General features: G+C 38.1%; 2 protein-coding genes across 3 annotated transcripts; one reads left to right on the forward strand and one right to left on the reverse strand.

The window, feature by feature from the left end:
* Positions 1-479: 479 nt before the first annotated feature.
* Positions 480-1,996, forward strand: lamtor3 (late endosomal/lysosomal adaptor, MAPK and MTOR activator 3). Its single transcript, XM_079634895.1, has 7 exons — positions 480-574; positions 758-803; positions 881-915; positions 1,008-1,066; positions 1,155-1,288; positions 1,557-1,620; positions 1,706-1,996. The coding sequence occupies exons 2-7, from the start codon at positions 789-791 to the stop codon at positions 1,777-1,779; spliced, it is 381 nt and encodes a 126-aa protein (XP_079491021.1). The 5' UTR covers positions 480-574; positions 758-788; the 3' UTR covers positions 1,780-1,996.
* On the reverse strand, positions 1,989-10,439 carry dapp1 (dual adaptor of phosphotyrosine and 3-phosphoinositides). 2 transcript variants are annotated; one of them, XM_079634893.1, is made up of 9 exons: positions 9,954-10,439; positions 8,894-9,016; positions 7,879-8,012; positions 7,656-7,786; positions 5,095-5,142; positions 4,903-4,965; positions 4,730-4,815; positions 3,533-3,620; positions 1,989-3,339 (listed from the first exon to the last, which is right to left on the reverse strand). In XM_079634893.1, the coding sequence occupies exons 1-9, from the start codon at positions 10,010-10,012 to the stop codon at positions 3,280-3,282; spliced, it is 792 nt and encodes a 263-aa protein (XP_079491019.1). In that variant the 5' UTR covers positions 10,013-10,439; the 3' UTR covers positions 1,989-3,279. The 2 variants fall into 2 exon arrangements, with proteins under 2 accessions (XP_079491019.1, XP_079491020.1); XM_079634894.1 differs by lacking the exon at positions 8,894-9,016 and having other exon boundaries at positions 1,990-3,339; positions 9,954-10,209.
* Positions 10,440-11,526: the final 1,087 nt, after the last annotated feature.

The raw sequence follows: 11,526 nt of genomic DNA on the forward strand, positions 1-11,526 counted from the left end.
CTGTGTGTGTGTGTGTGTGTGTGTGTGTGTGTGTGTGTGTGTGTGTGTGTGTGTGAGAGAGAGAGAGAGAGATATGATGACAGACGTGACATACAACACTCTTTAAAAAAGTCCCCTTTATTTTTTTTACAATAAAGCACTTTTATTTATTTTTGAATAAAATCTGGTCTGTAAAGACAATACTTTGTACATATCACCGGGTTTTTTCCCCCCAAAGTGCTTTTACACTATTGTGCATAATAAAGAAACAAATAAACAGATAGCTAAGTTATATTAAATGTGGACTGAACACAATGTGGACTGAACCCCCTATGGAGTGGATAACATGCCATACACTTTCACTCAGGCAACTTTAATTTGAACTAATTCATTGACAGTAGGCTATGCATAAAGGGATGAAGACACTCTACTAACATCAAAACCAACAGCCACCACTAGATGGCCTTGTGTACACGCACTCTCCTCGTGACGTTTTAACGGATATTACGTATACGGAAAACCTTGTGTTTTCTATCATGTGATGATCGCACATAAACAAGTGAAGAACTTTTTATAAAACTGGGTTGAATTGAAGGTAATACTATTACATTTTGCGTCTTATGCCTTTAATATATGTTTCCTCCATTTATGATTACTATATTTAGAAATGTTAGTGTTTAGTTGGAAATTGCTGTCGACAATGAAATGCCCACAAGATACTGTCAAAATTTCGTGTAACGGTTAACTTCCACGTCGTCCTTTAATCTTTTTGCTACAGGGTGCAGCAGGAGAGCTACATAGTCAATCTAATGAATATGGCAGATGTGAGTATGTTTGTAATGCATTTGCTGAAACAACTTTTCTTAGAAATGTCATAATCTGTTTTATTTAATTTTTACAGAATCTGAGGAGTTATTTGTATAAACAACTGCCAAGGTAAACAGATTTATCTTGGATTTTAGACAAGTTTTGTACTTCATTATGCATTCTGAGTTGTAATGAATGATTACTTTTCTCTGCATCATCAGTGTTGAAGGACTTCATGCAATAGTGGTGACAGATAGAGATGGAGTCCCTGTAATCAAAGGTATCAGCCTCAGCTCTGAGTTTCATGTCTGTTTGTACAGTATGTCTGCTGAAGCTCCACCTGAGATTTTACTTGTTTTCTCCTTTAGTTGCCAATGACAATGCCCCTGACTATGCACTGCGGCCAGCGTTCCTGTCCACTTTTGCTTTGGCAACTGACCAGGGCAGCAAGCTCGGCTTGTCCAAAAATAAGAGCATCATTTGTTACTATAACACATACCAGGTACTTTATTTAAACACGCATATTACTTGCTCCTTATGGACATTTTCACAGACAGTAATGACTTGTTTTCAGTTATCAACATTGCACATCTAGAAACCTTTTTCATATTAAAATGGGAAATATGAGGGGGAAATTATTTTTGCTGTCATCTCTTGTTAGAAGTTGTATCAACTATAACCACTTCCACTTATGAGAACATTGGGAATTTGAAAAGTGTCCATTAAACATTTCTTGTTATAATATATGTGGTTATTTATTTCCTTGGCAGATTGTACAGTTCAACCGATTACCCTTAGTGATAAGTTTCATCGCAAGTAGTACTGCTAACACAGGTGAGTCTCTCAGCCAAAGAGCCTCTTCAGTTGACAATAACAGCTCAATGATTAATTTCCCTGATTTTTTTTCTTTCATATTTAGGTTTGATCTTCAGTCTTGAGAAGGAGCTAGTCCCTCTGATTGAAGAACTAAGACAGGTGGTGGAAGTAGCTTAGTTTCTATTCATCTCAGTACCTACAGGAATCAGACGTTTGGAGAAGAGAATCACGATCGCCCATCCAGTCTGATGTCTTGATGTTCTAGCTCATACACACACACACATATGTACATATATAATGTTGCCTGGTCTTGATGCTGTATGTCTTTTATGAATGTAACCTGCTCATTTTTGTCTCCTCCTAATTAATAAATTTGTTCAAAGCTTTGGTTTACAAAAATAATTTTTATTTATTGACATTTTTACAGAAGGCAGGGGCTTCTCCGTTGGAAAATGGGTACAAGTACGAGTTCATTGTCAGTTCACACATCACATTAGAAGTAGCATTGCTATTAGTGCTGCAGGGATTATGTATTTTTGTAGGCCAAAAACCTCAGTTCTGTGATTTACACAAGTGTAAGATATTTATGTTTTATTCACTGACATAAATTATATCAGTAATACCCTCTTGTGATTTAAAAAAAAAAAGAAGCTTTTACTAGTCTTGAAAAAAGCAGTTGCTAACAAATGTTTCAGAGGGAATACAGATTGTTGAGGACATTAAACATCATGAATTCAGAGTATATGCGCACATCCAAACATCACTTCAGCAGGTGCTCGATCAAAAGAAAACAGCTGGAATACAAAAGAACTGGCGCACTGCTATTTCTGTTCCCCAAGAAGTTTAATAAATTGTAACGTTTCGACCACAAACGACGGTCTCGCATTGAATAGGAAAGCTCATCTACTTACTAGTTTACTTTCACAGCTTCGTTGCATTTTAAATCGTGCACTATTCTAACTCAAACTTAGTGACGGTGATGTTGAATTTAGTTAAGATATAGCCTAGTTTCAGCTTTTTACTTCTGGCGATTGTCTTTAGGCTTCTACATTCATAACATTTTTACTTGTGAAGACGTACAAAATGTGCAAGAACTTTTGTTGGTCATAGATCTTGTTTTCTGCAATAATCCAAAAGTCAATGTAAAATCCTCTTGTGTTTTTGTGGAGGGAATAAGGGTGATGCTAACTTCCAGGTTAGCCTACAAAATACATCACTGCAGCTCTCGATTCTGGAAAAAAGTATCTTACATCCAAAGGTCTTTCAATGTACAGACTTCATTATATTTTACATGTTTACTTCTTCATAGTCACAGCCATGCATGATATAAGGGGGTATTGTGCGTATGTTTGGGAGCAGACACACAGTTTAAAGGAACATTCAGCAAGTATAGCTTGGCTTGGAGAAGAATAAGAAAATCTGAAAGTTCCACACAGAACAGAATATAAAAAAATTCAGTCCTACAGTCAATTATAAAACAAACATTGGTAATGCACCGCCTCCAGACTCTTTTTAAAGCATGATAACATGGTGCCTTGGGACTTCGCTTGACCTAGATGGAAAATCTTGCATGTGTGATTCAGTGGCCAGATTATATCTTTGTGACATCTACCATAATGTCAAATCAGATGAAGTTAATGAATCCTGTGTAATTACTAACATAAAACTGCACACAGCTCACATTGCTCCAGTGCTACTTCTCCATGTTGAACACCATCGACCTTTCTTTACCTGTGACTGGAAATGCAGGGTAGTCAGAGATAAGGACAACAAAAAGACAAATACATCTATTATTCGACTGGTGCAGAGGGTCAGATAGATTAATTTCCATTGGAACAAATAAATAATTGACTATACTGTTAACCTTTATGTACATTTGATTATTCATAGTGACTGTTCTTTCATGGTTATCATTTTAGCTTCTGCTTACCAGTTTCCATCGTAGTAACTTAATCCATTCGTCTGCCTCAGCACCGGATTTTGCACACAAATAAAACGTCCTCTCGGGGAACACCAGACTATAGGTAAGAGAGAGAGAAAAATGAAAGTAGAAGAATATTAATAAAGAGTTGCATAGTCAAGTAAAAGGCTGAAATTTAGCATACATCGGAAAATATGTGGGCAGGAGGAAGTCCCATGTATAGGACTGTCTGACTGCACTTCCTCATTACTGAGCTTCACTTACATGTAGGGAAATATTATATACAATAGATATTGAAAACACAATTTTAGGATTTTGATATGAAATTGTAATTACCTTTTAACCTGTCATTATATCTTAGTCTGTACACAGACAGTGTGAGTTTTGTCATGCAAATTCTCTCTAATGCTGATTTAGTGAGCACAGAAACTGTGTAATGCTGCAGATATACTAGCTCATTTTCAGTTGTCAAAAATAGCCAGTAATTTTATGGTTGGCCAATTGCAGAAGTTTCAGATGTAAAAACAAACAGGACATCTAGTCTAGCACAATAGAAAAAGTCTTGTTTTTTCTTCAGAAACTTTGCTTTTGTAAGAAAATGAACAGTCTTAGCATCAACATTTTGGCCATCTCTCATTATTTCCCTGAAGCCTTTATGGATAAACTTACTTTTTTTTAATCAAGTCATATTTTGCATTAATCAAGATTGTTTCAAAGCACCATAATAAACAGGAAAGAAACAAAATTATAATGCATACTTTATCAAATAAGTGATTCAAATTAGGCTGTAAAGCATATGTAACAAGGTAATGTAACATTATTCAGCTCAGTTCAGTTCAATAACTGTGTAATATCATTCATTAATTGTAGCCGCCCTTGTCACATAAACTCATGGTCGTGCACCATTCAGACTTGAACTGAGAAAGCCTTTTAAATTACAAATCCTGAATTAGAATGAATGCAGCATGCATGATGTAGAACTGTAATTCCCTTTTTCTGTAATTGAATTTAAGTAAGTAAATTCAAACTTCAAGAAAATTCAAACATATGTGCATATCCCTTTTATAAATGTTTATAAATGAGTTTTGGATTCTATTAACTTTTTTTCCAGAATGTCAACAAATGGTATAAAATTATATATCCCTATCTCTGACACCCAAGAGAGAAAAACAATGAGATAGTGCAGTCATATCATAAATTTCTCACCAGAAGCAGTTGACCCTCTCCTGACTGTAATCAAACTGCACAGCAGAGCACTCCGTCAGATTCAGGGTTCGTATCGGCTCTACAAACTGAGGGGACAGTTTTCTGAGAGATAAATAATCAACTTTAATTGTTATCTAATTATAATTCTTATTGTACAAAATACATGGACCTACCATTTTGTCCTTGAAATATTTAAGTTCATATCTATTCAGTGTGAACCATCTCTGTTTCCAGTTCTGCCCAGAAAATAAATAAAGAGGAATCCCATCAGCCAACAGAACTTAGTTTTACTGTAAACATTGGTTTACATTCTTACATTAATATTGATTTAATCTATATATATGTATAGTAAATTGTAACCATACCTTGACAAGCGATCCTTGTTTAACCAGATAACCCTCTTTTGTGCCAAGCTGTTAACAACATGAAAATACTTTCAATGATTCAGGAGCACAGACAATACTACTAAGACACAGATAAATTCCACTCACTGCATGTGGTATGTATTTGATTTTTAACCCAATCCTAAGTGCTAACAACAACCACGTAACTCTTTTAAAAAGTGCCCCTATTATGCCATTTTAAATTATCCTAATTTTGTTTTGGATGTCTCCTATAATAGGTTTACATGCATCCAAGGTCAAAATCACCTTTAATTGTCTGATAATATACATTGCAGCATCACCTCTTTTCTCTCAGTGCCTGAAACAGTTCCATAAAGAATTCGGTCTCTCTAAACCCTGCCTTTCTGATAGCCTACTCTGCTCTGATTGGTCCTGTTGTCCATTCTGTTGAGAAACGCCATTGCCATATCTGAATTTCAGCTCCAGAGGCTTCCCTTAGCGCTTGTAAACAACGTCAGTTTTACGAAATCAATTCCAGCCCGAGTCTTCATCCTTTGGTAGTGCAAGTGTAACGGAGGCCAGCTAGTGAGAGCTGTGCGGGTAAACCTCACTCTCCTGATCTCAAGAGGCACACAAGCAAATGACTCTAGAGACTGTGGTCTTTAGCATCCTTGTTAGCGCGCCTCACTCCCACAAGAGGCGGAGTAGCGGATGACGTTTGAGAATGCTGTCTTTAGCGTCCTCGTTAGCGCGCCCTCCTCCCATGCCAGAGATGCCGATTTGAGTCCCACGAGTAGGACTGGAGGACGTACATTGGTGCTGTGGCCCAGATGGGAGTGAGGTTTAGGGGGCTGCGTGTAACGAAGGCCAGATAGTTCGTTCTTTAAATAAGTTTGGTTTTAGTTAGTTATTTGATGCTATGAAAACGGGATGTGACCTCATGATTGACAGCTGAGATTGACAGCTTCTCTAAATGAAGTAGTCACTGAGGCGCCACCAGACTTTTTCAGGATCTTTGGGAGGAGATTGGAGCTTTAACCCTTTATTTTTTACATTCCATAACTGTTTATTTCACACCTAAAAAAATTAGTTGTAAACGATTCTGTGGAAGTGTGGGCGGGACCTTGATATTCGCGCTCACTACTGTGCAGACTCTGGCTCCAGGTCACTACTGTGCAGACTCGAGACTCAAGACTCAGCACCATATTGGGACACTGGCAGCTTCACTTATACAATGGAAGAGAGTGAAGGTGCGTCGTCCATCTTTTTTTTTACAGTCTATGGTCCCGCTCGGAGCGGGGCGAGTAGGACCGGAGGGGTTACGTTGGTGCCGTGAACCAAATGGGAGTGAGATATAGGAGGTTGAGTGTAACGGAAGCCAGCTAGTGAGAGCTGTGCAGGTAAACTTAAATCTCTTGATCTCAAGAGGCACACTAGAGATTGAGGTGTTTAGCATCCTTGTTAGCGCACCCACCTTCCATGCCGGAGATGCTGGTTCGAGTCCCGCTGTGGGGTGAGTTGGACCAGAGGGATTACACATGCAAAGTGGATTTGCTTTCGCAGGGCAGAAAACATCATCTTCTCAACATGTCGCCAACACGAACTAAACACTTCCAGGCTTCAACTACAAATACAGTGTTTGAGGGCAGGTCAAAGTAAGCATTATGCACATTTGTTACAAACCTATGTAGGTTCGAGCAGGGAGTAAAGCTGGAATTACTGACGACGCCTTTCAGACAGTTCAAGTTCAACTGTCAAGTATCAAGTTCAAGTATCTTGGGGTCTTGTTTACGAGTGAAGTAAGGATGGAACAGGAGATTGACAGACGGATCGGTGCAGCTTCTGCAGTAATTTGGTCGATGTACCGGTCTGTCGTGCTGAAGAAAGAGCTGAGCCGCAAGGCGAAGCTCTCGATTTACCGGTCAATCTACGTTCCTACTCTCACCTATGGTCATGAGCTTCGGGTCAAGATCCAGGATACAGGCGGCCGAAATGAGTTTTCTCCGCAGGGTGGCTAGGCGATCCCTTAGAGATAGGGTGAGAAGCTCGGTCACTCGGGAGGAGCTCAGAGTAGAGCCGCTGCTCCTCCACATCAAGAGGGGCCAGCTGAGGTGGCTTGGGCATCTGTTCCGGCTGCCTCCTGGACGCCTTCCCGGGAAGGTGTTCCAGGGGCGTCCCACCGGGAGGAGACCCCGGGGAAGACCTAGGATACACTGGAGGGATTATGTCTTCCGGCTGGCCTGGGAACGCCTCGGTATCCCCCCGGAAGAGCTGGAGGAAGTGTCTAGGGAGAGGGAAGTCTGGGCATCTCTGCTTAAACTACTCCCCCCGCGACCCGGCTCCGGATAAGTGGAAGAAGATGGATGGATGGATGGCCTTTCAGACAGTTTAGAATCGGTTCATTCTTTTGGGAGACAGTAACTTTTGGGAGACAGTAACCCATATATCATGCACTTTAACCTTTGCAGAATTTTTACATTCACAAACAGTTATGAAATGTAACATCCAAAAAAGCATAATCGGGGCACTTTAGATGCAATACATGTGTGCATGTGTGTCTGTATAATGTACTTTTGACTTACTGCTGGAGCATTAGGCACCAGGTCATTTTCATGCCGGCCTGTCTGCATGGCCGTATGCACACACACCGTCTCATAAATAGATGGCTCTTCCACCTGCCGTGGGTACGGGAACCGCAGCACTATCAGGTTTCCTTGGTTACAAGAGTGAAACAGGAAACAGGGTGACTGTGCCGCAGAAGTGCTGATAGGTTTGTGAACTGTAAATTAAAGGCAAACAGCTAACCTGCCTCGCTGCCTAGCAGAGGCTGATTGGCAAAGTGACTGCAAAAATCCTGAAGGGAAGGGAATTCATTGAAGCCAAAGGAATATCTGCCAAACTGCCTCCGGACATGAAAGTGTTTCACTGAATCCTTTGCTCTAAAGAAGTGTTGATGGAAAAGAGAGTGAGTAAATGCTGCCATACTGTGATTGAATTCTCAATATTACTTGATTTTAACTTGTTAATGGGGTATAAAAGCAATATCAAACCTAGTCACAGTGAAATAGGCTGAATACAAAGTCACACACTATCAGTTAACCTCAGAATTAAATGCATTTATACATATCAGTCTGTCACAGTGAGGTGAGCAGGGTACTGCCTCATGGCTTGTGTGAATCAGTTTTTTATTTATATATTCAACTGGGAGTAAGCACCTTTATTTAGCAAGACACAAGACTATAGTGGTTCACAACAGTGGACACTTTGAAAAAAGAAAAAGGAACTGAAAAACTTCAAGTAAACTGAATACCCACCGAAAATAAGAGAAATGGAAAAATAAGGGGACTAGCAAAAAGTCATGTTGGGTCATCATTTGACTTTTTAAACTGTTTGCGTAATAAAAGGTCAGAGGATTGCAACTCATTTTAGAAAAGCTGAGTGTCTACTGCTGCACAGAACAAAGGACAGATAAGTTAATTTGAGGTTATATTATACATTATTATTTAAAAGTGTAGTGTCAGTAAGATTCTTAAAGAAATTAGTACTTTTATTCAACAAGGACAGTTCTATTTCTATTTTAAATAAATGCTGTTCTTTTGAACTTTCTATTTATCAAAGAATCCTCAAAAAAAACATATCAAAATTATTAAGCAGCACTTACACACAATTAAGCTACCACATTTTAGGTTGCTTTGCGGGTAGATTTCTCTATAAATTGCAGTCAGTGCAGTGCACACAAGAAAAATATCCAACTTGCATAATCTGCAGTATGTCGACTGCAAGTACTTGTGAACTTTTGGACTAAATGGATATTTCTTACCGGACAGACAAAGCAAAGCAGTCAGTACCCTTGTTGCTGTTTCGGAGTAAAAAATTCCCATCTACCCCATTCGAAAGGAGAAGGGCTTCAGCTGCATGCCGGGACAAATCATAATGATACCAGCTACAGAGAGAAACAAATTGGGGCACTTAAAACACTAAGCCATGTTGTATGGTGATGTCGAATATCAACTGTCAACATCCACTGACACATTTGCTATTGTTCCAGATGTGCTGGTTCTGAAACTTTTGGGGCAGTGGTAGGGATGGGAGGATTTTCATCACTGTATTACAGTGAGAATCTAATGTGCAATTAGATTTAATTACAATTTGCAATTAAATTATAGTTAAATGTAAAACATCTGCATGGATTACTGTAATTATAATTGGGGTGAATGTGCTTACTGGTCATAAAAAATAATGTCCAAAAGCAAATATTAATAATAATGAATAAAAAATAAATAAGCTTAATGGTCCTAAAATAGGGGTTAAATATAAAACTGACATGTTGGGCTTTGTGGGATTTGAAAAAAGCCTTTGATTAATCATGTGAAATTAAAATGTACACACTGAATAAAATAATGTTTTACATTTGTTTTGCTATGTTGTTCTTAACAAGAAAAAAACGTCATAAAATAGGTTAAATTATATAACAGACAGTTAATGAGGAAACAGCTTGCAACCCTTTCATTCACTAAAGAAGTAAAATTGGAGAAGTATTTCCTCGTTCATTCGCTAACGCAGCTTACCACCTCGACAACAAACAGTTGAACAAATCAAATAAACATTAACAATAGTTTACTCGTTAGATATACTTGTTTTATTGCTCCTTTTAGTCTCACATTTGAGCAGAACACGAAAAACTGTGAAACTTTCACAGAAACAAGTTTAGCTCAAGAACCATATAAAGGATCTGAGGATTAAATGTACAACAGGCTACTGCGCATAACTGAGCTCAATAGTGTACACTGCTACTATCATGTGGAGTATTGTTATTTCATGAGAGTATGCGTTTAGAAAGGTCCAAGTAGATCATAAAACAGAGCGTTGTTTGAGCTCACCTAACTGACTCCAGCTCGTCGAGTTCTTCCCTGCTGCTCCTTGTTGAACTGACACTCATGGTCTGATGATGATGATCTGCTGTGACTGAAGCAGATTTTCAGTGTGGTCCCTGTCAGTCAGTCAGTCATTCAGACTCAGTCATTTACTAAATAATCTCAGTTCAGCTCGAAGTAACAGTTTCTCTCCTAAAGCTGCTCTTGCGCTAGAATCGAAAACTGCAGAGGGCAGAGGCAGGGAAGTCGAGTAGATCCGCCCACCAATTAAATCAATGTAAAAATGTATTTATAAACCATGTTTTCGAAATTATAAGGTCGCACTTGCTCACTAATTGTAAACAAATATTATTGTGTCAGTTCCTGTTTTGTTTGTTACTACAATGAACAGGAAATCAAATGCAAGAGATTGAGAATAATTAAAGTGCTTACATTGTTTTAGTTTTTGTTTTTTTGGTGACCTACTTTGGCGGAATGTGTTGGGATTCGGGTGAAGTGGGCGACCTTTAACCTTTATTAATTATATTCAAATTGACATTCATTGATTATTATTATTTATTTATTTAGAAAACAGAGGTGAAAAAGAAGCTCTAGTTTTTGTATACTTAATTTTAATATTATGAATAATATGGAAGTATTATTCAATTAAATTTAATGGAAATCTTGAAAAAAGGCTGGAGTGCAGGAGAACTACAAACTGATAAGGATATTTTAACAAACCACAGTATTTACATCACATTGTTTCTGCTATCTGATTTAATCTTTAAATATATGTTTTGTCTGGTCATGAGGTGTCTGTCCTATTCAATACCCTTTTACTTTATGTGGCCATTACTCTGGCTTACATGTGAAAGACTTATTCATGAGTGAATCAAAGCAATGAGTCCACATAAAATGGCTGTCTGAGTTTGGAACTCATTCTAAATATTAATAATGCAGGGGAGACCGGGGACAGTTGCAACAAGGGATGGTTGCAACATGTCATTTTTCTCCAATTAGAAAGAAGCTAGAGTGATGACACTCACACTGCACATGCTCAGTTGGATGCCCCTCCCTTGCAGAGAAACATCAAGGAGATTCCTGAGCTGCTCCAGGATTTATTAATTAAAAAAATTGTTTTTGAGGTATGAAAGTATTTATTTTCTTGAGCTTTGTTTTTGTTAAAATGGGGTGATTGTTTTTTGTGATTCAGTTCAAACTTATATGGTTTAAATTAGTGATATGTTAACTTTAAGCTAATATGGTTAACATGTTTCAATGCCACCTTGTTTAGCTAGCACATGAGGTTTTATCATGGCTGACAGGTAAGGGGACAGTTGCAACAACTGTTGCAACTGTCCCCGTACAATGCATAAATATAAAAACAGACCACATAGCAGTATTTTTAACATTTTAAAAGTTCTTTCATAATTTTTCATTCATCTGCACACAAGTTTTTACTTAAATATAATATAGTTCATCAAGTTTTGACAGTTGTTAAAATGAGAGTTATTGCTGTAAAGTTATCGTTAAAGTAGATGCAAGATGCAGTTATATTGTTGACATTACATTGTTAACCTTTGTTTTGCTAAAATGAAAA

The sequence above is a fragment of the Phoxinus phoxinus genome (assembly GCF_949152265.1).
Source record: "Phoxinus phoxinus genome assembly, chromosome: 14".
NCBI classification, from domain to species: domain Eukaryota; kingdom Metazoa; phylum Chordata; class Actinopteri; order Cypriniformes; family Leuciscidae; genus Phoxinus; species Phoxinus phoxinus.

Coding starts and splice junctions, on each gene's coding strand:
- lamtor3 (XM_079634895.1), top strand. Junction 1,067..1,154: donor TGGAGTCCCTGTAATCAAAG/GTATCAGCCTCA, acceptor TTTCTCCTTTAG/TTGCCAATGACAATGCCCCT. Junction 1,621..1,705: donor AAGTAGTACTGCTAACACAG/GTGAGTCTCTCA, acceptor TTTCATATTTAG/GTTTGATCTTCAGTCTTGAG.
- dapp1 (XM_079634893.1), bottom strand. CDS start 10,012: ATGAGTGTCAGTTCAACAAGGAGCAGCAGGGAAGAACTCGACGAGCTG. Junction 9,017..9,953: donor GACGAGCTGGAGTCAGTTAG/GTGAGCTCAAAC, acceptor TTCTCTCTGTAG/CTGGTATCATTATGATTTGT. Junction 7,787..7,878: donor TCTGCTAGGCAGCGAGGCAG/GTTAGCTGTTTG, acceptor CTTGTAACCAAG/GAAACCTGATAGTGCTGCGG.